The 24,406-nt window shown below is 52.7% G+C and overlaps 8 protein-coding genes across 8 annotated transcripts; 5 read left to right on the top strand and 3 right to left on the bottom strand.

Moving 5' to 3' along the window:
• Window positions 1-3,393: 3,393 nt before the first annotated feature.
• ACET3X_000082 (uncharacterized protein) lies at window positions 3,394-7,235 on the bottom strand. Its single transcript, XM_069448151.1, has 4 exons — window positions 7,118-7,235; window positions 6,837-7,068; window positions 4,619-6,790; window positions 3,394-4,571 (listed from the first exon to the last, which is right to left on the bottom strand). Exons 1-4 carry the CDS (start codon window positions 7,199-7,201, stop codon window positions 3,502-3,504), a joined length of 3,558 nt encoding a protein of 1,185 aa, XP_069310324.1. The 5' UTR covers window positions 7,202-7,235; the 3' UTR covers window positions 3,394-3,501.
• Window positions 7,236-7,392: 157 nt separating this feature from the next.
• On the top strand, window positions 7,393-8,654 carry ACET3X_000081 (uncharacterized protein). The gene is made up of 2 exons (XM_069448140.1): window positions 7,393-7,600; window positions 7,656-8,654. The coding sequence occupies exons 1-2, from the start codon at window positions 7,406-7,408 to the stop codon at window positions 8,484-8,486; spliced, it is 1,026 nt and encodes a 341-aa protein (XP_069310323.1). The 5' UTR covers window positions 7,393-7,405; the 3' UTR covers window positions 8,487-8,654.
• Window positions 8,655-8,999: 345 nt separating this feature from the next.
• On the bottom strand, window positions 9,000-12,021 carry ACET3X_000080 (uncharacterized protein; the record flags this gene model as incomplete). Its single annotated transcript, XM_069448129.1, has 4 exons — window positions 9,000-9,873; window positions 10,458-10,764; window positions 10,934-11,482; window positions 11,535-12,021. The coding sequence occupies 4 exons, from the start codon at window positions 12,019-12,021 to the stop codon at window positions 9,000-9,002; spliced, it is 2,217 nt and encodes a 738-aa protein (XP_069310322.1).
• A 952-nt stretch (window positions 12,022-12,973) lies between these two features.
• ACET3X_000079 (uncharacterized protein) lies at window positions 12,974-14,240 on the top strand (the record flags this gene model as incomplete). Its single annotated transcript, XM_069448117.1, has 3 exons — window positions 12,974-13,072; window positions 13,130-13,376; window positions 13,424-14,240. Exons 1-3 carry the CDS (start codon window positions 13,036-13,038, stop codon window positions 14,238-14,240), a joined length of 1,101 nt encoding a protein of 366 aa, XP_069310321.1. The 5' UTR covers window positions 12,974-13,035.
• Window positions 14,241-16,224: 1,984 nt separating this feature from the next.
• Window positions 16,225-16,572, top strand: ACET3X_000078 (uncharacterized protein; the record flags this gene model as incomplete). The annotated part of the gene is made up of 2 exons (XM_069448106.1): window positions 16,225-16,369; window positions 16,418-16,572. The coding sequence occupies 2 exons, from the start codon at window positions 16,225-16,227 to the stop codon at window positions 16,570-16,572; spliced, it is 300 nt and encodes a 99-aa protein (XP_069310320.1).
• A 606-nt stretch (window positions 16,573-17,178) lies between these two features.
• ACET3X_000077 (uncharacterized protein) lies at window positions 17,179-19,237 on the top strand (the record flags this gene model as incomplete). Its single annotated transcript, XM_069448095.1, has 2 exons — window positions 17,179-17,215; window positions 17,328-19,237. The coding sequence occupies 2 exons, from the start codon at window positions 17,179-17,181 to the stop codon at window positions 19,235-19,237; spliced, it is 1,947 nt and encodes a 648-aa protein (XP_069310319.1).
• A 431-nt stretch (window positions 19,238-19,668) lies between these two features.
• ACET3X_000076 (uncharacterized protein) lies at window positions 19,669-20,812 on the bottom strand (the record flags this gene model as incomplete). The annotated part of the gene is made up of 5 exons (XM_069448085.1): window positions 19,669-19,702; window positions 19,753-20,282; window positions 20,345-20,501; window positions 20,554-20,689; window positions 20,794-20,812. 5 exons carry the CDS (start codon window positions 20,810-20,812, stop codon window positions 19,669-19,671), a joined length of 876 nt encoding a protein of 291 aa, XP_069310318.1.
• Window positions 20,813-21,165: 353 nt separating this feature from the next.
• Window positions 21,166-24,168, top strand: ACET3X_000075 (uncharacterized protein; the record flags this gene model as incomplete). The annotated part of the gene is made up of 1 exon (XM_069448074.1): window positions 21,166-24,168. One exon carries the CDS (start codon window positions 21,166-21,168, stop codon window positions 24,166-24,168), a length of 3,003 nt encoding a protein of 1,000 aa, XP_069310317.1.
• Window positions 24,169-24,406: the final 238 nt, after the last annotated feature.

Here is a 24,406-nt window from a genome sequence, read left to right as displayed (position 1 = left end):
CCCGGGGGACAAAAGGGAAAGCGGCATTTTCTACATTCGGTTACCGGAGTTCTTTGCGAAAGCTATGGGCATCTATACGGACTTCACGAGGATGGACAAAATGATGGCGTAGTGTTTCTTGCTAGCGCTGCGGAAGCGGAGGATGGTGATGAGTTGATCGTGGGAGATACGATTACGACGATATATCAAGAAGTCTGGGTTCTCCCTGTATGAATCGAAAATCTACCAACTCCTATTGAGTAGAGGCGTGCATGTGGATGTGACATGTGGCGGCTGCCGGCAGACTCGATATGGGTGCTGGCGTTGTTAGATGTGGACTGACTTGCTTCTAGGCACGCCTCGTGAGCCTTTGATCGATTTGCGTTTCGAAGACACTCGCGACGTCCGTTCTGCCGACTACTATACTGTGCTTTCTTCGCGAACCAGCTAACAACCTCAACAAGTGAAATGCAATACTACTGGACGAGCCTAATAGAATATATCTCAGCTCTGCGAACATCTGCTGATAAATTATTAGGTCAAACCTGTCCAATCATAGTCGTGATGCCTATGGTATCCCCCGCATACAAGCAACTTTAGTTGGGGATACCCGCTTCTGCCCTTTTTACCATGCTCTTTGTTAGGGTGATTACGTACCATCACTGATATCGAACACGCCCTCTCCTGCGACCTCGAAAGCACTCTCGGATACTCGAATAGCGATATGGGAATCATCGAACGTTGTAACCCCATACAACCATGCATCAGTTTTGCTTTCCACGACTTCTTCGACACACTTTGCACTCAGCGACTTACCGTCCCAAGCTTAACACCGGTCGTACATCGTATTGTCACCTCCTTACTCCTTACAGCCGTGATGATAGTTGCCGTCGTCGCCAGACCTTACTCGGTACTGAAAGGCTGTGATGTTCTCCTGGCTTGCCTGTCTGTTCTGGAAGCCTTCATGCGAAGTCCAAGACTCGTTTCTCAGCCGATGGTGAACCCTGACTCTATGGTCGCTGCTCGTAGAGGGCTAATTGAGCCCGACCCTCGCTTTTGCGCTTTCTCCTCTCTTTGCTTATACGTGCAACAAACGCTCCATGTTTCGTACTATCAACCTCCTGTGCTTTCACTTTACTATCGATTTCCCTAACCACCACCATGGACGACAGCGAGGCTGCACGGAGCCTATATGAGATATTGGTAAAGTCCTCTCCGAAGTCTCCTACACCCTTGCCAGCACAGCATGGAAGCAGCATCACTCCTGCCGCATCAGTGCCAGCATCTCCAGTGCTTTGTAAAACCAGGCCTACGCCACTGGCATTGGAATACCCATCCGTCAACGTACCTGGAAGTTCAACACAGCCAACACTCCCAGGAATACCCCCACGGTCGCCAAAGTCCACTTCGGCACAACCCTCTATGGTTTCCCCAAATCAGCTCCAGGGATGACACCGTCGCGTTCGCAGAGCAACAGTCATGGTGGAGGCTTGTTCAGTTCCCTTTGGAATCAGAGGCTATGGGGCAACGGCAAAGATAGAGTTGATGGTGGGGAGGACGCCTCCCGTACGCCAAAGCAAAGGCGGGCATGATCATCTTTAGGTTCACCATACTTTACAATGGGCCATTCTTCCAAGGTACTTTCGGGTTTGGCACCTGTCTTTCACTCCGGATTACCTGCCGTGATCGCCGATGGACGTGCGTTAATGCCCGCTGAAAGGGGTGCATCACCACGGCCTTGGGCCAAACGAAATCGGACAGTTAGTTGGGCGGATCAACTTCCAATCCGACCCGCACAGTCATCGTCATCCGAAGTCGACTTCGGGGGAGCGCAAACAACGCACGGCTCCGCAATCGCACCACTGTTTGCGCGAGAAGACTCTGACAGTGACCCCAGCAGCTCAACGATTTCTCTCAACTCACCTTTCTCCTCCGACCTCTCCCTCGTCACACCGTCACTCCCACTTGAAACCGTAATCGCTGGTGGACAAAGCAAGGACACCATGTCAGTCAGTTCCCACGACCTCTCCCCCTTCAAGGGAAAACCCCTCTGGGAACCTGACGACGAGGAATGGGCCGACATGGATGCGAATCATGTCTCTTGCACCTACAGAGCCTCTTTCAGAGACCCGGGACGAGATATTCCACAGAAGACAATAGACGCTAGCACACTATCCCGCTTCACCAGCACTATTACATCTTTCCTGCCCTCCTCCTCCACAAAACTCGTCACGGAAGCCCGTCTACGCGACGAAGAAGAGCTGAGAGACAAGCTGGACGAACTGGGCAACACGTACTACTCAGACCCCGCCGGGGATCTCCACGACACTGTCATGACTTCCAATTTCCTGTCTGGATCTCGATACTTTCACCATAACCAGGCTGGGAGTTCCGCCCGCGTTCCGCATGTCATTAATCTCGAGCGGTATTTTAACACTGAGGATCCGTTGGTTGGAGCTGCGTATCCACGTCTGTGTAGCGCAGTTGCGACGATACTTAGTCACACGAGTCGAGAGTGTTTAGAAGCTTTTCTCGATCCGCGGGTCGAGGAGTTTGTGTATCGAAGGGAGGTTGAAAGGAGCGCTGCTGGGAACATTCTCGTGATTAGAAGGATGGGGAATAAGATTATCGTAAGCCCTCTTCCACGCTTCCTACAAGTACCGAGCAAACTAACGAGAGAACAACCAGGCCGGCTCCTATCGTAACCAAGGCTTCTCACTATCCTGGACCTTATACGTCCGCGCATCCTTCAGCGCCACCGGCCTCTGGCACGAAACCTATGCGTCACCCGTTGCAGGATTTAGTCCTATTCAACACGGAGTACCAATCTGGGATAGTTTTATTCCCAGCAACACGCCCTTTCCTCTTCTCAACACGCTGTCACTCCCGGCAATGTCGTCACATGTGGGGCCCCTACCTGTTGTGCCGTCGAAATACTCGACTCGGAAGTTGCTCTTGGCTAATTCACCGTTTCTGCCTAGGCAGATGATGCAGGGATCGAAAGGGGAGGAGGAGGAGGAGGAGGAGGAGGGGGAGGGAGATGATGAGGATGCTATTGACCCCACGGATGAGAAATTTGTGCTGTACCAGAGTAGGTCGCTAGCAAGGTTCTTTCTGAGGGATATCTGGGTTAGACTCGAAGGACGGTATGAGTGTAAGGCTACATGGGAGGCTGATGGTGTGGTGAGAGAGGTTCGGTTGAGGAGTGCTCTGGTGGGGTTTGCTGCGGATGATGACGATGACGGATAAGGATAGGTGCGCAATGTCCTTTTGCAGACTACATATAAGACATACACCGAGGTTGAGGCAGGAATGCGGACATTCTTCTGAACAAAAGTCATCTGCTTCTTGCCTGCAGCAGGGACTTGAAAAGTCAAGATGGGGCAGGACGGGGATGACATTGTCACCAACAAAGATAATGGGTATTCAGACTCTACAGTAAAGCAAACACGAAACAACCACGCTATGCGACCCCAACATTCCAGATCATACCATGAACCCCCCCTTTTCCTGTATACCATATCACTCCGAGTCACTATCAATAACAAACCCTGCCCTCGTATTCCGTGGCGCTGCTCTTCGCGCTACAGGTACATCGTCTTCCTCCTCATCCGTATCTGCCTCCGCCATCACCGTATCCGCAACCTTCGTCGAGCTACTCGCCAGTTTCCTCGGCGTATCCGCGTCGCTCCCTGCCATCGTAGCATTCGCATTCTGACTCGACAGCGGCGTATCCGTCGTTTCCTCTGCGTCATCATCATTATCCTCCGTCACAGACACAGCTCGACTACTCTCCGCATCCTCCATATCCTCATCACCATCACCATCATCACCATCACCATCACTATGCTCAAACAGCGCCTTCTTCTTCTTACTCCTCTTACTCTTCTTCACCGCCACATCAGCCTTCCTCTTCTTGCCCCCTCCACCAACAGCAGCTGGCTCCACAGTCCCCAGCACCAAAGACTTTTTAAACATTTTCATATTCTCCTCGCGTATCGCTTCCTCTTTTGCAAAGAACGCCGCGTCCTTTTCAGCATCCCAGTCCTCGTCGTCAGAGTCATGGACATACATTTTACTCAATGCTTTAGCCCGTTTCTCAATTTCCTTTTTGCGGCGCGCCGCGGCTCGGCGGTCTTGTTCTTCTTCGTCGAGCTCGACGGGAGTCTTTTGCCGGCGTCGTCGCTTTAGGGTTTTGCGAGGGATGTCTGTGTCTGCGTCGCGTGTAGTGGGTCCGCCTTTGGCGTATTCTCCGTGATCTTCTTCTCCTTCTTCCAGATCCCGATCTATGCCATCGGAGTCGTCGTCGAATTCAGCGCGGCGGGTAGACCGACGAGCTGCTGCTGCTTTGCTGCGAAGCAAGTCTTCTGGTGCTTTACCGTCCTCGTATGTTGGCGGGTCGAACTCGAACTTGCGGATGAGATCGATGGCTTCTTGTAGTTGTGTTGACGTGAGAGATGAAGGAATGATCCATGCAGCGTCTGGGTCATGATGTTCTCCTAGTCTCTCGAAGCCGACCAAGTTCATAAATAGTCGTAGTTTGTTATCTTTGAACATGGCTATGCGGCGCTCTTCGGTGTCGTGCTTGATGACTAGGCTCTGTTAGCAGACTTCCTTGTACCAACAGAGTAGGATTTACAAATTGATGGCGGCTTCGATGCTTCGGCATCGGTATCGGCTGCTGCTTCACCCTCTGGACGCTCTTCTACGTCCGCCACTAAAGCCTTTTGTGCTTCGGCTGCCTCTTCCCACGCCTTGCGCTCTTCAGCTGCTGATGTGAGTACGTCTCGTACCCAACGGAGGTGGTCCGACTTTGACTGGTTAACAAGAACACCAACAGCAACACCAATCTGATCTGGCAGCTCCATGCCAGGTTTGACTTCCAGCTCTGCTGGCGCTCGCGGCGCTCGGGTGTGTATCTCCTTGTCAAACCCATGTTCAAGGAAGAAGATGGTTGCAGGGATCTTGCTGAACAGCATCTCTACGACCAGCTCTGGTCTTTCCTGTACTCTCTTTACGACCTGTCGAAAGAAGTGTTTGACAAAGTCATCCCATTCCCTGTATACAGGAGACTCCGGGTCCAGGCCGCCTGGCCCCTTCATCATCTTGTTGAACAGCTGCAGGATGTCCACCCGGCACAGTAGAACACCAAGCTCCATCTTGAAAGCGACGCGGTGGAAGAAGCGATGCGCGCGCTTCAGCTGTTCGGTATCAAGATCGCTGTAGTACTTGGTAAATGCCACGAAAGTGTTGACACTGGCTTGGTTGACAAACTTCGCAGCGAATCTTGTGAAATCGAACTTGCGTTCCGAAACCGTCTTTTGTGCTTGTTGAAGGTCTTCAGTCTCGGAAGCGTTGCCTTCTTCCACTCCATCTTCGCCCTGCTTTTCAGCCTTCTTTTTCTTAATCTTTCGAGCTCGTCGCTTCGAGCGGATCTGCATGTCAACATTCTGCTTCGAATAGCGCTCGAGCATGCGCAAAAAGACATGGGAAAGCTCAGTGACTGCATCGAGATAGCCAAAGCCTTGGTCCTTGTATGACCTCAGAATCATGACTATCCTATCATGTGTTGACTCTTCGTAGAAGATACGGTTCTGGATGTTCTCAGCAATCTCTTGGTCCTCTTCAAGTGCCGACTCGGACATTTCGTGCACGGTGAGCAGGATCTGGGTAAAGCACTTCAGTCCGGCATTCAGGTCTCGCCATGCCTTTTCGTCCTGACTCTTTTGCATGAAGCGGTTGAGTAGAATGAACGTCTCCTGGTTCATGACCTCGGCTACTAGTCCGTAGCTCTCATCCTCGGCGGACAGAACTTCTGGGCTCTTAGGGTCCGCGGCCCTCTCCTTCATTGTTCGTCGCCGTGCACACTCTGCTCTCAGGAACCACGATACGAGGTAGAAGTACTGTCTAGAATGCCGTGTTTCCACACGTTCCGTCTCGCGTTCGATCGCTTTCCGTAAATGCAGGAATAGAGGGTTGAATGACGAGTCGAGGAACTCTTCAACAAAGGCCTTGATATGTTTCCGTGCAGAGGACGTCAGCGATACCGGCAAGTCGAATTCCTCCCTCTCCTCGCTACCGTCCTGCTTCCGCCTCCCTTGCCGGGGCTTGTTCCACTTTTTTGTAGCATCCATCTTGTCCATGCTAGCCTGCGCCTTTCCTAGCACATCCTGCCCAGATATAGTCGTGACCTTTTCGTCATCCCGCTTCATCCATATCATTGTTCCGAATCGGTTGTGCCGGGTTGGTGCATGTCGAGCGTAGCCTGCGAGCATGGCCTTTTCTTTTTGCATCAACTCCTTGAGCTCGTCTGTGTTTTTGGCGTTGAGCTTCTTGTCTTCCATGAAAAGTTTCTCAGCATCGATACCCTTGAGGAGGAAGAACAAGATTTCGAGGATGACGACATCTTGCGTGACAAAGTCCTCCCCTATGCTTGACGCAATGCTCAGAATGACCTGGAATATGTCCTGTTCATGGAAAGTATCAATCGTCGCAGATCGAGAGACTTCGGCTTCGTCAGTGTCCATGTGTGCATCGCTGGGTGGTGCAAGCATGGCAATATTGCGTATAAAGTACAGCGCGATCCGGATGATGCCTTCGTCTCGTGGTGTTCGTTCGCGGAGGGGCACTGCCATTGACGGAAGCGCAGTCTTGACGGCAGTCTGGAGTATTCTGTCTCGGTCGAATTGCAGGATAGCACGCTTGTATCCAATCTGGGCGAGCCCAATGTAGGGGCCATGACGGTGGTGGTTTACGGTCGCTTCGGTTGGATCGATTTCGTTGGGCCATGTCAAAGGGACGAGGAGTTCCACTATGCTGATCAGTACAATACAAGTATTTCAACCATATTTCCATACATGTCGCAACTGCAATCTTGTGTTTCCAGGCGCTTTCCGTTACCGTTGGTGATATCTTGGCAAGTATCTCTAGTAAGTCGCCCTTTACGAGGTTTGCCTCGGCCATGCATCGTGCAACATCACGTCGATTGTACTGCCCGTCGGCGAACTTTAGCCATTTCCGCAGGTCCTTGAGACACAGCAGGGCGTCATGTCCAAGTGCATACGTGCCATCGTCGCCAATTCCACCGAGCTTTGCGCATATGTCAGTGACGATTGCGTTGGAGAGGCAGAATACGTACAGCGGAAATTAGACTGGAGACGTGAGCGCGCACTTCTGGGTTCACAGTATCCTGCGCCCAATCGTCCAGGGTTGTCTGAGGCATTGTTGTGGTTGATGCTCCGACTGCCCGCTCCGTGTCGCGATAATCCAAAAGACGCGTCGACGCGTAAAGTGGCACATGCGGGACAAACCGCGCAAATCCGCCAAGCCAGGGCTGATCCTTGCGCCTTCCCGCCGCCAGTCAACGTCATGCCTCGGCTAGCCCGCAGCGGCTCTCATCGGCCTGGGGAAGGAAGTTCCTTGTCACATGTTGTGCGTGCAGCGTGCAACTCTCACAATTTGCTTGCAGCCTCTCGAGCATACACGCAACATGTTCTCCGTGGCCTCCAGACAAGTCGCACGATGCGCAGTGAGGCAGCAATGCCGTGCCTTCAGCTCCACTCCCTCTGTGGGGGCTGCTGCTGAGGTCAAGAAGCTGGGTGTCATTGGAGCAGGTCAAATGGTGTGCAACGGCCGACTCGATCACACAGGCAAGCCTTTGGGACTGACGTTTTCAGGGCCTCGGAATAGCTCTCGTAGCAGCACAGAAAGCCTCAGTACCAGTCCGGTTGATTGACAACTCCCAAGCATCAATCGACAAGGGCCTAAAGTTCGCCGACAAGCTTCTCGAAAAGGACGTCGGAAAGGGCAGAATCTCCAAAGATGACGCCGTCGCAACAAGAGAGCGATTGACGTCCAGCACATCACTCGACGACCTCTCAGACGTCGACTTCGTAATCGAGGCCGTACCAGAGATCCCAGACCTCAAACACAAGATCTTCTCGCAACTCGCACAAATCTGTCCGTCGCACGCTATCCTAGCCACCAACACCTCTTCCATCTCAATCACCAAGATCGCAGCGAGCACCACCACCGACCCAACCGACCTCTCGGCCTCGTCGCGTGTCATCAGCACACACTTTATGAACCCCGTGCCCATCCAAAAAGGCGTAGAAATCATCACCGGCCTCCAGACCTCAGAGGCCACCGTCGAGACCGCAATCGCCTTTTGCGAGAAGATGGGCAAGATTGCTTCCAGGTCCGCCGATAGCCCGGGTTTCCTCGCGAACCGCATTCTCATGCCGTACATCAACGAGGCCGTCATCTGCTTGGAGACTGGCGTGGGTGCCAAGGAGGATATTGACAGTATTATGAAGAACGGCACGAATGTACCCATGGGCCCGCTGCAATTAGCAGATTTCATCGGTATCGACACGTGTTTGGCGATCATGCAGGTGTTGTACCATGATACGGGGGACTCCAAGTATAGGCCTGCGGTGCTGTTGAAGAAGATGGTGGATGCTGGCTGGCTGGGAAAGAAGAGTGGGAAGGGATTTTATGATTATTAGGAAACGGCAACTTGAGGAAAAGCGAAAACATTTAGCAATTTATTTCGCCAAACTACAACATAGATTTTCTCGTAGTGACTGCTCTGACAAACCGTAGTGAGGATTGCGTAGCCTAAGGCGGTCACCCAAACTCCAGTAACAATTCATTGCGACAACATAACCCAGCAGCCCTCACGCCACACTACGCGCAATAGACTATACTTCACGTAGTTTTTGTTCCTTTATGATTCTTTATCCATAGTAATACTCGGAAATCTCCGCTACATCCTCACTAACGTCACATGCTGAGCGAATTACGCGAGCGGGCCAGTCCTTGCCAAAGAAACGCGACCAAGCACTGAGTGAGCATGTACCATTGGAGAATTTCAGATCAGTACCACGATAAGGGTATCATGTTCTAACGTTTCCTGTGCACACGCCCCATACCAACATCCACAACTCCAACACCCCATCCAATAAACGTCGCTAACAGTTACACCCAAAACCCGCTTCCATACCTCTACTCCCAACCTCTCAATCACACAGCGAATCGCGCCTCGAAAACCGACCAGTATTCGCCTTCCTCCGCTTGGGCAAATAGTATAGCTCGCCCTCTTCCTCTTTCTCATCCTCAAGGTCCTCATCCTCAACATCCTCAACATCATGGCCCGACACCATCATAGCCTGGCGTCCCCGATCCACACGATCCTCCTCATTATACGAAAAGCATACCCAAGCCAGTCTCACAGCCAGCTCGCTACTCGTAATTTCGATATTCCGCTGCAAGATCCAGTTCTCAGCCTCGTCGCACTCCGTTTGCTTCCAGCGTGTCATTCTCCTGCTGCCATCTAGGTTCCTGTCCGACTCTAGGATTGAGAATGTGGCTAGGAGTTTCTCGACGCGATCAGATTTTGGGATGTGTGGTCTGATGACGGGTAGATGGGATAGTGATTTAGGATCGTTTGTGGAGGTGTAGTGTCTCATCAATTTCAGGTTGTATGAGCGGTCGATCTCGCTTTGCTTTGGAAAGGGACGCTTGAGTTTGGGTTGCCAGCGCTTTGCGGCGGCTGCTCGCGTCTTGAGGGTCTTTTGTTCCTCTTTGGTGATTTCTTTTTGGGGTATGGCGAGTGAGAGGCAGGGCTTTTTGGCTGCTCGGGTAGAGGTGTTCGAACGCATGCTTATGGGTTCTGCTTCCGTTTCTGCGGAAGTGCGTTTGAGTGAGGTAGACATCGTGGTAGCTTTGCTGATGTTGTAGAATTTGATTTGAGCAAGTCGTGTAATGGATTTGCTTGGGAACTTGATGATTGCGCTTTGGGGAGAAGATGTGATGAGTCCAGGAGAGAAATCGATTTGGAGAGGAATATATGCCAGGTAAGTGGAGTAGTGACCGTAGCGAGGTGCTGAACTACTGGAGTACCAAAGTCACGAGGCCATGGTATTAATAATTGGTTTAGGTGTCTCCAGCGTCGTAAAGGAGGTTAGCGCGTGAGGCAAAAGTCTCATCACTGGCGACGGTTCCTAATTTTCCACACAGTTACACCTAATAAAAAAGTACTGCTTGATAAATAAGCTTCATGGTACTCTAAGTTCACCACATGGGTAACTCAAGGCCTTAGATACGGCGAATACCTTCAAGATCAAGTGTCCTTAGCTTCTATGGCTTGAAGCGCTACTGCGAAAAAATGTTACGGAGGTGTAAACCATGATTTAACATCTTGAGCCGGGCCTGAGTTATGTAAAGCTCCTGAAAAGAGCAGCACCGTGCTCTTTTACTCACATCTGAGTGCAATACCACCTTATTTCAGCCCATTCCACCCACTGTGATACCATGGCACGTGATAGACGAGCCACTCACAACGCCAACAACCCATATCGTACTTCCGCATACGGACAGCAGAAGCCTCTCACCCCTACTCCTCCTCACTCTCCTCACTCTCATCCCTACCTCTCGCCACCTCGCACCTACAAGGCCAGAGGTGAGATACCGCGTACCCAGGATACTTCTTTGTGATCTCACCGTACCACCTCTGCCACTGGTCCCAAGTCTCCTTCATCTCGGCGTCAATCGATATCCCATTAACCGGGGCTGGGTAGTGTGGGAACTGCTGGTAGAGCAAAATGCGGAACTTGTTATATTCGTTCCACTTGAGCTGATCGTCTGGTTCGATCTGGTGACCTACGCCTGTGAGCCGGTCGGGGTCGTCTTGGAAATCGCCGTGGCGACCGTGGATACCTTTCTTTAGGTATAGGACGGGACGTGTAGGAGATGCTCGAGGGCGTTTGGGGGCGTTGTGGGGTACTGAGGGGGGGTTAGCGGGATGTATGTGGGCAGTAAGCCTAGAAAATAGCCGAGAAGAGAGTGTGGCCTAATCACTCCGGGAGTTTGCCAGATAATTATCAGATGCTGTGCGATATCTGATAGAACCTTGAAGTCCATCAGGGGTAGGTAAAATGATCCTATAACTTACTCGTTGTCTCGAAGAGGTATGTCGCCGGCCCGCGAAACGTCTCATGAGAGGTAGCGGTCAAAATACGATCCCCATCATCACCCCGAACTATCATCGAAGAGCGGTCGGGATCAGCAGGGTCCATGCCAGTGCTGTTAAAGAAAGCGTTCTGGTCGTATATACCATAGTCTCTGTCGTTATACGTGGCTGTTTGCGCGTCTGTTTGCGGAGGCGCTGGTATAATGTCGTCGACTGGCTTGTGGATGGAGCATTTCTTAACCGAATTTTCAGCATTTATAGTAGCCAAGTTTGCTGGTGTGTCACGCTTCGGTAATTTTGCGGGTGGTTGGTCGTCAAGTGACCTGTCAGGTGCGCTCCTCTTCCGCTGACTGGATTGACCAAACGTACCATCGCCTTTGGCCGCGGTTGGCGAATAATCTTCTTGATTGTTCGAGGTAGGAGTCGTAGCGACATGCTTCCTGTTATTTGGGCCGGGAGATGTCGCGATAGTGGGTGCTAGAAAGGGAGCGACATCTTCGGATGGCTCAGCTTGTCCTTCGTCATCTGAGACTAAGATGGTAAGTATGTCTGCTTGCAGCGAACGAGGTGGATATGAACTTACAAGACAGTTCCGACTTTGGGTTGCGTCCAAGAGCAAGTGTTTCCTTCTCTTCGATCCAGTTTGCAAGCCTTGGCTTTGATAGTCCCTTGTTCTTTAGCTCTGCCCTCTTATCCGCACCTGCGTACTGCCCAACGATATCGAGTAGCTCATCCGCGTTGTACTTGAGCAGAGTCTTCGACAAGCGAGCGTACGACCTCTTTTTGTTACCGAGGCCGTTTTGGTTGTAGAGCGGAATTTTCAAGCCATTCGCCTCGTAGAACCTGGGTGGAGAAGCCTGCGTCGAAGTGGGAGTTTTAGGCGATGTCGGACTTGCCGGGGTCTTTGACCTTGTCCTCGTTGTTGCAGCGGTAGTCTTGTTTGATTTTGGAGGACTGCTTGCGATGGCTTCGGCTGGCTTCTTTCTACCCTTACCTTTGCCCTTGCCTGGAGCGGCCGCAGCCATCGCGCGTGCGGCTTCATCGGCGTCGATGATATTAGTACGATCCATGTTGTCCCTGGCCTTAATAGCAAATTCTGTGAAGGAGAGAAATTTTTGAGGAGATGCAATGAGAAATTAGCGAAAGTGATAGTGACTGAGAGGCGAAAAAATCCGTTTGTCTTGGATACTGTTCACAAAGAAGTGAAGGCGTGAGTGTAGCGCGGCAAAATGGACTCCCGCACAATACTCTCTCCCTTTTGAACGATACACATTCGTGTCGAATACGCAGACTGCGTCTAACCATGCTGACGGGCAAGTTTTCTGAAGAAACCGCGGCACCATCTGTAACATGGCCGAACCAAGAGGCCTTATGTAGAATTTCCAAAGACCAAGTGATTCATGCGCACAATCAAACAATAGACCTAGGGGCCAAAGAGACTCACAAAGAGCGCGCGTTAACAATGTAAGGTGCTCCAAGTACTAAAAGATGCGGAACTTGCAGGCCGCCAACACGACAGCTGTGTAGTGGTCTCCATGGCTTTCGTCGCATCCGTAACTTCCTGCTCTTTCTTATCGTGTTCTACACCATAATGTTGTAGGAAGCAACAGCATCGTGTGAGTAGGATAGACGATGAGGGAAAATGAAGACGGTGTGTATTTCTGCAAGTATCACGGTACCGGTGTTGTTCTCACTTATAGTAATCAAGGACGTGCTTATGTCGTCCACGGGTGTTTCCAGGAAGGACACAACACAGAGTTATGCTTTGTGCCTAATTGCGTGAATAGATGGATCAATATTCAGTGAACTAGTATGCAGAGCTCGCGTATCAAGACTTTCGAGCGCCAGTGAATGGTGCAATCAAAAGTCGCAATCTGATGTTTGGACGTCTCGCGTTGGAGTGTCCAAGTCGGAAAGAAAGTGCGGCTGGCGTGCCACGTGAGCCGACGCGGAACCGACCGCCGATCTAAGGGAGCCGAGGCATACCCGCCTCCAGCTTTCGGATCGTCATTTCGCGACTCTCCAGCTCCATCACCAACCGACAACCTGCGCGTGCTACCGGCATTGCGAAACGTGTAGTCAAGATGGTGCGCGAGGACATCATACAGTCTGCTGTATCCTGTAAGTCGAAGCGTGCCGCGCTCCACGCCACGCGACAACACTAATCGTTCTCGCCAGTCCTCCAGGATCCGTCGGTTGCCAGCGCGCCCCTTGAGAAGCGCATCGCGTTCCTCCAGTCCAAGAACCTCACGCAAGAAGAGATCGATGTCTCGCTCGCGCGGGCAGCCGAAGACCCCAGCCTGCCTTCATCGCCGCCACCCCAGACATCCGCAGTAGCCAGCAATGCGTACAGACCACCTCCTGCAGCCCCATATGCGAGCTATCCTCCCCAAGGGTACTGGCAACCGCCGCCACCACCGCCAGAGTAAGCTTACATAGCCCGGATATTTCAATGAGATGCTAATTATGCAGGCCGCCGAAACGCGACTGGCGGGACTACTTCATCATGGCGACGGTCATGGGCGGTGTAGGGTACGGTCTATACTTTACAGCAAAACGATACGTCCTACCTCTCATACAACCACCTACCCAACCTCAACTCGAGCAAGACATGGCTTCTGTCGACGAACAGTTCAAGCGCGCATTCGATCTCCTGGAGCAACTCAACACCGACACATCTGCCCTCAAGGCCTCAGAAGAAGCACGGACACACAGACTCGACGACGCGCTTGGCGAGGTCGAGAGCGTTCTATCAAGCCTAAAGGAGTCATCGAGAAGACAAGGTGACGACAACAGACGTATCGAGGACGACGTCCGAGGCCTGCGCGACTTGATCCCGAAGGCGCTCGACTCCCACAAGGAGGCGACCGACAACAGGCTGAAGGAGCTGTCGACTGAGCTGAAGAGCCTGAAGACCTTGATTGGAAACAGACTGGGATCCGGTGCAGCACCAGCAGCACCAGCACGCCCACAGAGCACATCAAGCTTCTACGGTACTAGCACGCCTGCTGCCTCGACATCAACCCCCCAGCCATCATCTACCCCTGCGCCCAGCGAGCAGACCAACGGCACAAGCGCGACCGAAAACCAGGCCAGCAGTGCCGCAACACCCGCGCCCAGCTCCATTCCAACTCCTAGCACGGAGAAGCCGCTCCCTGCCTACGGTAGGCCGTCGCCGGGACGCGCCGCTATCCCGGCATGGCAGATGGCTGCCGCGAAGAAGACTGAGGAGGCGAAGAAGGATACCAGCGAGAGCGGAACTGTAGCGGATGCCGGTGCCAGTGCGTAAAATAATCGCGGTTGTGTTGTCTGATAGTCCTTCTGCATGTTTGGCGCGATTATTCTGTATGTGTACTAGGGATAAATTCATGGTTGACTTGGGAATGCAATTATAGGTACTATCTAGTACGATTTTCCGTTCTTTCTATACGTGACTTGCACTCGCGCCGTTGTTCTGATGTCTTGTAAGGGCATTGATATCCAGTCAGATCAGGATAAACTTCCGAGATTGTGCAAGCCAGCTCGGAACGTTCCGAAAATCTTCATGGATAAAAAGAGGAGACCGTTCTAGCCAAACCACATGGCATCATATTCCACTGTTTGGAAAGACACGGAAGCGTGCAAAAAGAATGCTGTCAGCGGTGGGATTCGACTAATGAAGTTGTTAGTAACATGCTCGAGATGAGCGATGTGGTCCTGGAACTTACACCCACGCAGGTTGCCCTATGAGAAACCTCTTGAGAGTGCGTCTTCCGAGGAAGACAAGCTTTCGCTTGAGTCACACGCCATAACCACTACCTTCTGTCAGCATGTGCGATTTACATGATCGTACTGGTAACATACCTCGGCCACGCTGACGGATGGTGATTTGATTCAAGGATTGGTAAGAGAATCCCTCATATTCCGAGTGTGCAGGCTCGTCAAGCGCACCCACGAAGTTCGCTCGACCTTTGAGAAGTGCCCCGCTCACTGTCCCACTTGCTATTCCACATGGAACGGCATCTCGAATGTGAGAGACTGGACTACCCAGGTAATTTTGGCCACAACCGATATGTTAGCTACGAACCCGAACGGCGATGGAGGAACGCTTGGTGCCGTTCGCTCTCAGTGTTGTGCTCCTCAACCAGCCAGCTTGAATTCGAGCGCCGGAAACACGCTCGCATGCTCCGAATAGCAGAGCAATGGTAACGACAATATGAACTCCATCGATCGAGGACACTCGCACATACGTGTGCCGCGTGGCCAGATTGCCTCATCCATCCTTCTACGCCGTCAGTCGTAACGGCTCCCGGGCCAACGTCGTGATGTTGTGACGTCGCGATCTCGCGTTTCGCGTCCATGCACCCACCCAACCTAACGTCGACCCTGACCCGATTCAATCCAGCCACCGCAAAAAAACAAACTTTCCAGGTCCTCCCCCAGCCCCAGCGTCATCGACATCTTACAGAATCCGATACCTCATGCACGATCGATCTCGCCAATCTGCCAGCCCAAACAAAAGGCTCCACACTCCCCTGGCGCTACGCTCATGTTGACGTCGACTGTCATCCTTTTTTGGTTACGGGGGTGATGCTAGGGCTTGGTTGATGGGGCTTCTTTGTTGTCCCTTGCATGATGGGTGTTTAGATGCCGTGTGCTTGCAAAGAGATGACGCAGCTTCAGGGTGTTGTATCGCAGTTCGTTCCCGCGTCTCACACATCTGTATGACTTCACGCAGCTTTGTGACATACCAGAAAAACGTGTGCACAGTCACTTGGTCGTTAGGAGAAGGGATGTTAGACAGCCGCTTTAGATCACCCAAATCTGCTGGCATCACCGCCATCGTATGACGCGGCGACTCTTACATCTACACTAGTCATTGCATCGCACATTCACGACATGCAGCCACCAGCTCCCGCCTCTAGTAAGGGATCCCGCTTCCCGGATCGACATGCTTATCCACTTGCAGCACACATCAACCCCATGCTGGTATGGCGCATGGTGGAAGTCAGTATCGGATTCTCGGGTATGCTGTCATAATCGTGATCGTAGCATGGGATCTAGATTGCGACCCCTACCCCTTGTTCTCTCAACCATCTCGTTGCATCAGAGGCTTGAGAAGACTGCATGACGTATCGCTGCTCTGTCTGATGGCAATGCCTACATAAGGAGGTAATCCCATACACCTTGCTCTACATCAACACATTATCAAACCATCTCATCTACTTCCACTGCCATACATCAATACCAATCTCACACCCACCACTCAATACCATCTCACCAACACTACCACAATGAGCTCCAACGAGAACTTCGACGGCCCCGTCGACAACGACTACAAGTCCCGCACCGGCCAGTCTGAGATACCTGTCCAGGCCGACGAGGCACCCATCGAGGAGACCGAGTACACCAACGGCGGTGACTCTGACCTACAACTTGGTATTTATCTACATTACCAGCAATTATCACGATCCTAACATCATCCAGAGCGCGACGAGAAAGATGCCATCGACGAGAGCAACATCCTCGACGAGCGCACACGCGGTGCTACGAAGCAGTCTGGCACGTACACCGAGCCTGGTGACGAGGAGGGTCTTGGTGCTGCTGCTGATGGTTCTGATGGTACTTCTTCTACACGATAGAGTGTGATACCCGACATACGACGAGGAGGATTTCATAGCGTGGAGTAATGAATATAATATCCCATTCATCTGAGAATCTTTACCTGTCCTCGCGTTTCACTATTCTTGCCAGGTTGGAGAGGGCTACAGTCTTTCATAACCAGCTGTCACCAGTCAAACGCGTGTTTGTGTCGATGGAAGGATATATCTTCCATATGCTTAAGCCAAGGTAGAGATACAAGTCTTCCGTAGCTCCATGTTGTCGCTTGTTTGCCCAGTCATATTTTGCTTGAGGCTTCCTTGCGTACGAATACCTTCTACTACAATAACATTGCAAACGCACGTTTCCTTCGTTGAGAACACTCAGTCCCTTCACTCTCATCACAAGGCAACAGGCAGGGTCCTTCATCATGGTCTTAGGCCAGCTTGCGTTTGCTCTCGCGTACGCAATCGCCTGCAGATCACTTGATGGAAACAAAAGACTCACAAAATCTGTCTGGGCTACTTCTGCGACTTGCCACCATCGCTGCTGGTCCAACTCTCATCTATGGTTGTCGCGATACTGTTGTGACATCACATACAACCTCAGCGCCGACGCATACAGTTACTCAATCTAGCGCGCCAAGTATGGCAGGACAAGTCAGTACGAAGGCCATCGCCAATGGTAAGTTGAGCGCGGGCATTGAGGTTTTACTATCGCGACTTCCCTATGTGATAAACCCTAGAGCAAACATGAGTGCGGATCACTCAAAGCTCACATACTGACCAAACACCAGAGCGCGCAGCTCGTCTCAAAGCTACTGGACAGCGTGTCTACATCTCCGGGCTGAAAGGCCACCACACGCTTGAAACTGGGGTTGCGTATCACTACCGAGGTCACTTCATCTATGCTTTCCCAGCCAGCAACCCCATTGAGCCTGTCCCATTCTCAACGAAAAAGGGCATTAACATTGTAGGAGTCGTACAGGATCAGGCGCTTATTTATGATCATAAAGATCCAGATCTCATACTTGAGCAGGATATTGCCGCTTTACAGAGGTCTTGTGTACATGAGTGGGAGTTCCAACAAGCGCAGGAAGAATCCAAGAAGCAAGAGACGCAGAAAGCACTTGAAGCAGAGGAGGCGGCAGGACACAAAGATACCGAAACTGAGCCCGCGGCAAGTAGCACAAAGGACAGTGACGCTGATGCCACTCCCAAGGCAAGCGCACAGGAGCCCTTGCCCAGTCAAGCCCCCTCACGCGTGCCGTCCTTCACGGCGCTGTTGGTTCCCTCACAGGTATCGTCGAACATCGCCTGCCGCCCGTCAGCTCACCACGAACCAGTGCGCAACAAACAGGGCTCATCTTCTTCTACCAATATTCCGCGAATCGGCGCCGTCGAAGCTCCGCCCGCGCAAAACTTTCCATCAACAGCCTACACACCCCATGACCGCGGTCGCTATCTTGCCTACTCCGCTCCCGGGTCCCGCCACGCGTCCGTAGACAACACACCCTCCGTCTCACGCTCTGTGTCCCCAGCTAACCTTCATGGTCTCAGTGTACCCGGTGGTCACGGCGGCCAAGGCCATGCTTCCATTCGACCCATAGCGAGTACTTCGCGTCTCAACCAACTCCTTGCCGAAGAAGGTTTCCGCCGGTCCATGAGCCCTGTGACAGATGTATCAGAAGATTATGCGCGACGAGGCGGACACCGAGAAGCACGAAACGGGGATCATGTCGCCAACCTTGCGGTTTCAAAGCGCTGGATGGAATCAGACGACATCTCGGCGTTTGTGGAGACTGTGAGCCGGATGCCGTCGCCTTGTCGTCTATCTTCGCGGTCCCGCTCGCGCCCGTTGTTGGGGATGGACAGTCTGGGTCCGCGGGGTGACTCGAACTCGCCTGATAAGGACACGGATGAGGGATTGTATCTCCATGGTCTGGGTCATCCGGATGTGATTCGCGATAACGCGTCTAGGACTCAGACAAGGCAGGTTAGTCCGTTCCGCGCACCAGGTCATCGGTCTGCAGAGAACGCAGCGTATTTGAGAGAGTTGGCAATGCGGCACTACGATATCCTCCCCGTCGAGCCAGAGACGTCGTCATCGCGGTCACAGACACCCGTTGGCCATCCGCCCACCGGTCTGTTTGGAAGCCCGGTCGTTGCAACGTCGCTGCACCGCGATGCCGCTCCCGCATTCACGTTTCCAGCTCCTCGATGCACACCGGATACGTCCTCTTTCCCTGCTTTCGACGACGACGACGTTTCGCCTACTAGTTACATGGGCCACGTTGACAAGACACCGCTGGTTACAGGGCGTTCGCGCGCTGGATCGAAATCAGTACATACTGGTCGTCCACGCGCTGCGTCCAAGGCGCTGAATGAAGCGTACAACGCTGCTAATCCGTCGTCGACGCCGCGTCCAGTTTTCCCGTTCAGTGTCATTCCATCTTCCGAGGACGCTGGCACTGAGACTGACAACACTGCTACCGATGCTCAGAATACTACCTTTACGGCCCGCTGCCCGTTACACTCGGAGTCTTGTAACGGCCAGGATGTGGTACACGAGCATATGACACAGCGTGCTAGGAACGGTGCTGGGTTCAAGGACCTGTTTCCCACGATTGAGTGTGAGGATGGAAGGGTGATGGTGGACTGGAAGAAGTTGATGAACGAGGAGATGGAGAGGCTGAAGGGTGCGTGAGAAGCGGCGGTTTAGAGATGTAGCTGGTTTTCGTGGTATGCATGGAGTATGGGAGAGATGATGAAACGGAGCGGATGTGATGGGAAACGACATTGTATGATACAAACACGCAGGACAAACTGGATGGGAATGAATACGTCACGAGCGACCTCGTTAGTATAACACAGAAACGAGATAATGAAGAGATAAAAACTGAACATTCCCTTGCTGAAAAGAAAAGGCAGACACACCTACTGTTATACATGGAAAGCTAGATATAACCTGACTCCGCCTTGTCCGTGAACAACCACTCTCATAAACGTGACGCTCCCCTGGGTATCTTTACTGCGTGAAGAACAGATACGATACTCCCTATGACACATCCTAACGCCTCGTCCTAAACCGACGACATGGTTCGGTAACATAAGTTGCATATCGTACACGAGCGAAACTTACTCGTCCGCAGCGGCGGCCTTCTTGCGGCCCCTTGACAGCGTTAGTTACAAGCATGCTGGTTAACTCACGATCAAGCATACCTCTTCTGTGGAACCTTTTTAGGCTCGGGAGCCTCTTCCTCGTCATTGAGACCCGCAGCAGGCTCCGAATCGGGGCTGGCGATTGCGGCCTTCTTGCCCCCAGCCTTCTTGAGCTTGGGCTTGGGAGCTTCCTTGTCGCTAGCATCGGTGTACTGGACCGCCTTCTTAGAACGGCCGCTGGCACGAGGCTTCTTTGCAGGAGGAGCGGCCTCTTCGTCGCCGTCTTCTTCCTCGACTTCTTTCTTAGTAGGCCGGCCACGCTTCTTGGGGGCAGGAGCAGGAGCAGGGACATCTTCTTCGTCCTGGTCCTCGGCCTTGACCTTTTTGGCCTTGGTGGCGCGCTTTTTGGGAGCTGGTGCGGGGGCCTCCTCGTCGTCCTCGACTTCGTCCTTGACCTGGTTCTTCTTGGCCTTGGTTGCGGGCTTCTTCTTGGGAGGAGAAGCAGCGTCCTCGTCGTCATCATCTTCGGCATCCTTCTTTGCCTTCTTCGCCCTAGGCTTCTTGACTCCTGGACGGTTTAGCTCGGGATTCTGGTGAGGTTAGTAAGTGATTGACTGGCGAACCGTCTGGGACAATCTGCATTGGCACTCACGCGTGTGCAGTCCTCATCCGGAATGTGGCCGTTCTTGAGCGCGAAATCGACTTTTGCTTGGAACTCGGCGGGGAGCTCGTCGTAGCCATCGACGAGGTCAGTGTCACCGCCGCATGTCTCGATTAGGTTCTCAATCTGCTTAGGTGTGACGCATCCCCTGGGATGATCAGTATGCAGGTGGCCGGGACACGGAACACAACAAAACGTACCAATGGCGGTATTGCCAGCTGGTGTGGTCTTTGATGGTTACCTGGGTTGCATAGCGGAACTCGCCTTTCAAGATCTTGGTGCCCGAGTTTTTGCATTCTGTGACTTGGCAACCGGCGCGGTTGTTGGGAGACACCTCTTTAGCATAGTTAGCACCATTCTAATTGAAAAACAGTGATTTGTTATCATGCGTCCTGAAGCTCAATGGCGGTGACAGTGTTCAGATTCGCTCAGGTACTTACCGACGCGATAGACACCCATGACCGCGGTTGTCAGCAGATCGGGAGATTGGTGGAGTTTGGGCTGCTATGTGTTTTGCGGAAACGCGCAGATGGAATTGCTTATATGTGCAGACGTGCCAGGCTGCAGCGGGTGAAAGTGTTCTGTCCTGTTTCAACGGTTGGATGTCGCGAAATGTGTGCACACGTCGACGCGTGAGGTCACGCAGGAGGCGCTAGTGGCAGGGCAGCCTTGAGCCCGGGCGGTGATCCCTGTCGGCGAGTTTAGCGCGTCTCGGATGTGGAGAGTGCAGTTCGTCATGATGCTAGTCGGAAAAAGTCACGACATGCCGCTGGCACGAGCATTCACCCTCACCCCTCACCCGCCACCCTTCAATGAGCGCTGCGCATACGTGTTTTCGCAGCGCCCTCTCCCAGGCTTTCCGTCCCAGCTCGCGTGGAATCGCCGCTCCCTGTTCCGTCGCCGCCTTCCTCGTTCCCGCCCTTGGGAGACCTTTGAAGCGCACCTTCACCTCTGGGAAACGCCGCCCCGCACATGCACAGTCACAGTCACAGTCACGTCTTCCGCCATCAGCAGAAGACGAAGAGGATGCGATTACGCTAGTAGTTCCTCCCAGGCCCAGAGAGCATATTCAATCATGCATACAGTATCCACCTCTGGAGGCTCGTGGCCAGGTCAAAGCATGGCTTGATGCCATTGAGCCATTCCTTCCGCGTCACCTGCGGCAAGCGACGTCCGACACGCCAGAAAAGCCCTCGACCTCGCTCGACTTCGCCCTGCTCATCAACAAAGCCCAGGATGCTTCCATAGACATCTTCAGCTACCTTGGGGTAGAGGCGGGGAAATGGCAGACAGTACTCTGGATCGTCAGGAAGCTCACCGAGGATGGGAAGCTTTCCAATGATCTGACCACTCAACTCGAGCAATACTCATACGCTGTAGCTCACGGAGAGGAACACCGGTCTCTGAAGGATCTCACCGAAGGCCCCCTGCGTCTTCAACGGACATATCCAAACCGCAAGTTGCAACTAACACTCGACGTTTTGACATCCAACCCCGATTCGATTCGCTATTCGTATGTAATGGTAAAGCGAGCCCTGGGGCAGTTGTGGAGGAGCCTGGCAAACATGATATTGGTGGCCGCGGAGCAGAGCAGCGGCGAGCAGCACACCATCATGCCGCACGTCCTCGAGACGATTGCCTATCTGCACCATTTGGGCCTGATGCCTGACTCAGTCTACATGTACAAAAATCCCCAGGACAAGCATGCCTTGCAACAGCCTCCCACACTCCACATGCTCTCATCCAAGATCTTAACAGCTCTGTCTGACGCGACCTGGAATGCCCACGAAGCTTCTGTCAAGACTGCCAAGGACCGTGCCAACGCTCAATACTTCCTCGGACACGAGATACCTGGGTCGCGTTACAAGGTCCAGGTTACAGAGGTGGCTCCGGAGCTGTGGCTAGAGCTTGTCCTGTGGTCATGTTTGCACGGTGGCTGGACACTCGACGGTGCTGCCATCCTGGAGCAACTGGCAAACCGAGAGGGAGAACACGCCTGGGCACTCATCAGTTGGCGGGAGATCCTACAAGCGGAGCAGAACAAGACCCCAGCTCCAACCCCAGCTTGGAGCTTGCTTCCAATGAACGGGGAAGCCGCTGCCAGCGCAGAAGACCGCGCACGAACCCGCAGAACTATAAGCAGCGAGATTGTCACAGGCTTCGTTGACGGGCTTGTCAACCATATGCGACTAGGGGTAGGAGCTCGCGGTGCTACTCCAGAAAGTCTGATCGCTTCTATCAAGACCCTGAAAGGCTTCTTAGATAAGAACAACTTAAGCCTCGGTTCTTCAGCTTGGGATTCAATCATGGCTCGACTAATAGACTCTGGCGGTTTCGCTCCCGAGAAGCGACCAGAGCTACTCTTGCGCGTCTTCGAGCTGGCTCCAGGATTTGGTGGTGAGGTCGGCTCTGCAAATGCGCCTGCTTCTGGTAGTACTGAAATACCTTACTTTTTCGAACCCACCACTATACCACTCAGCTTCCTGCATCGGGCGATGCGTGCTTTCATCAGTAATGGAGACATCCGCGGAGCAATGACGACACTATCTATGCTCCAGCAACACACTGATGACAATAAACAAAAGTCTGTAGCAGAGTTCTTTCAATTCCTTCAGAGCAGCCCGCAATTACGACCCGACGAACCTTTCACAAGTCGTTTGCCACCAGTCGATTTTCCAGCTTTCGACATCAAGCTTCCCCTGCCTCTCCTTGCGCGACTACTAGATCTAGTTACCGAGTCAAAACTCTATGATCTAGGCCGTTGGCTACTTTTCTCTGACGAATTGGATGGTCCTGTGATAAGTCAAGAATTACACAGTCATCGTAACATATCCGCATCTGTCGTTCGCTTCGGTACCATAGCGGGAGAGAACAAGCTCGTCTTGGACGTCGTAAAGAAGGCCTCTGCGTGGAACGAGAAACACCAGCAATACCGCATGCCAGCCGAGATTCTCACAGCCTTGCTGTGTGCACAGATCAAACTCCGGCAATGGGATTCTGTTCGAGGCATGCAACATTACGTGCAAGACACCCCTACCTTCAGACCGCGACCCATTATCATTTCGAGCTTCGTTGCAGAACTCTTCCAAACTTCAATTGGCCCTGAAGAAGTAAAAGTACGCGCTCAGGACTCGTTCACCGGATTGCTTTTCTCATGGGAAGATATGATACTCCGCAACATGCGCGACGAACTCTACTCTGCCTTGGCCATCATGTCGACCGTAGACAGTGAGTGGAAAGCGTACTGCTCTCGCTTCCTCGCCTTCTCCTCTCGTCAAGCAGTCAGTCTCCCCGTCGACGATTTTAACCGCATACTGAGCGGTGTACTCGACGGCTACGGCAGCGCCAGGGGCAAGGTGATGGTTCAAACCTGGTGTCACACGTCAAAAAGACACTTCGAGTCATATCGAGCGCCTGGCGGAGTACCCACTATGCCGCACTATCGCGTCACGAAGAGCATTGATTACGAGGGTCGGCCGGAGGATATTGAAGTTAGGCAGGAGTCTGGCGCCACGCTCACATTGCAAGGACGCATCACTCCGAACCGACAGACGATCTGGGCCGTCATTCGGAAGGTGCAAGAGGAAGTGGAGACTGAGACGAGAAATGGCAAGGAGATGGCTGAGGCCACGCGTAATGAGAAGCGCGATACGCTCAAGTGGGCTGCAGGGATGCTGCAACTCTTGGGCTATGAGTATGAGGATTACATTTCGGCCTTAGGTGATCTTGCGATGATTGCCAAAGTTGAGGGTCTCTCCGCGCCTGGACGTGTCGACGTCGGACATGAGGAGGGTGCCGAGCGGCACAGCGTTTGAAGTCGGCTTGTCTAGCTTGCATACTGAGATAATGAGGGTAGCTTGGGCTGGGACCGACGCACTAGACGCCCATTTTTTCGGCCACTTGCATATAGTCTACCAGAATTTTGTACATACGGAGTGTCTAGGAGAAAAAGGCTACCGTGGCATGACGGCACTTTGGTAGATAGATCTGCGAAGGAGAGCCAGGCCACGGCAGTCTGAGCTAGAGAGACTTACCCTTGTTTGTACGTATACT

This window comes from Alternaria dauci, chromosome 1, assembly GCF_042100115.1.
Source record: "Alternaria dauci strain A2016 chromosome 1, whole genome shotgun sequence".
In the NCBI taxonomy this organism is placed as follows: Eukaryota; Fungi; Ascomycota; class Dothideomycetes; order Pleosporales; family Pleosporaceae; genus Alternaria; species Alternaria dauci.
Note: the sequence above shows the minus strand (reverse complement) of the source record. Positions and strands in the feature narration are given on the sequence as shown.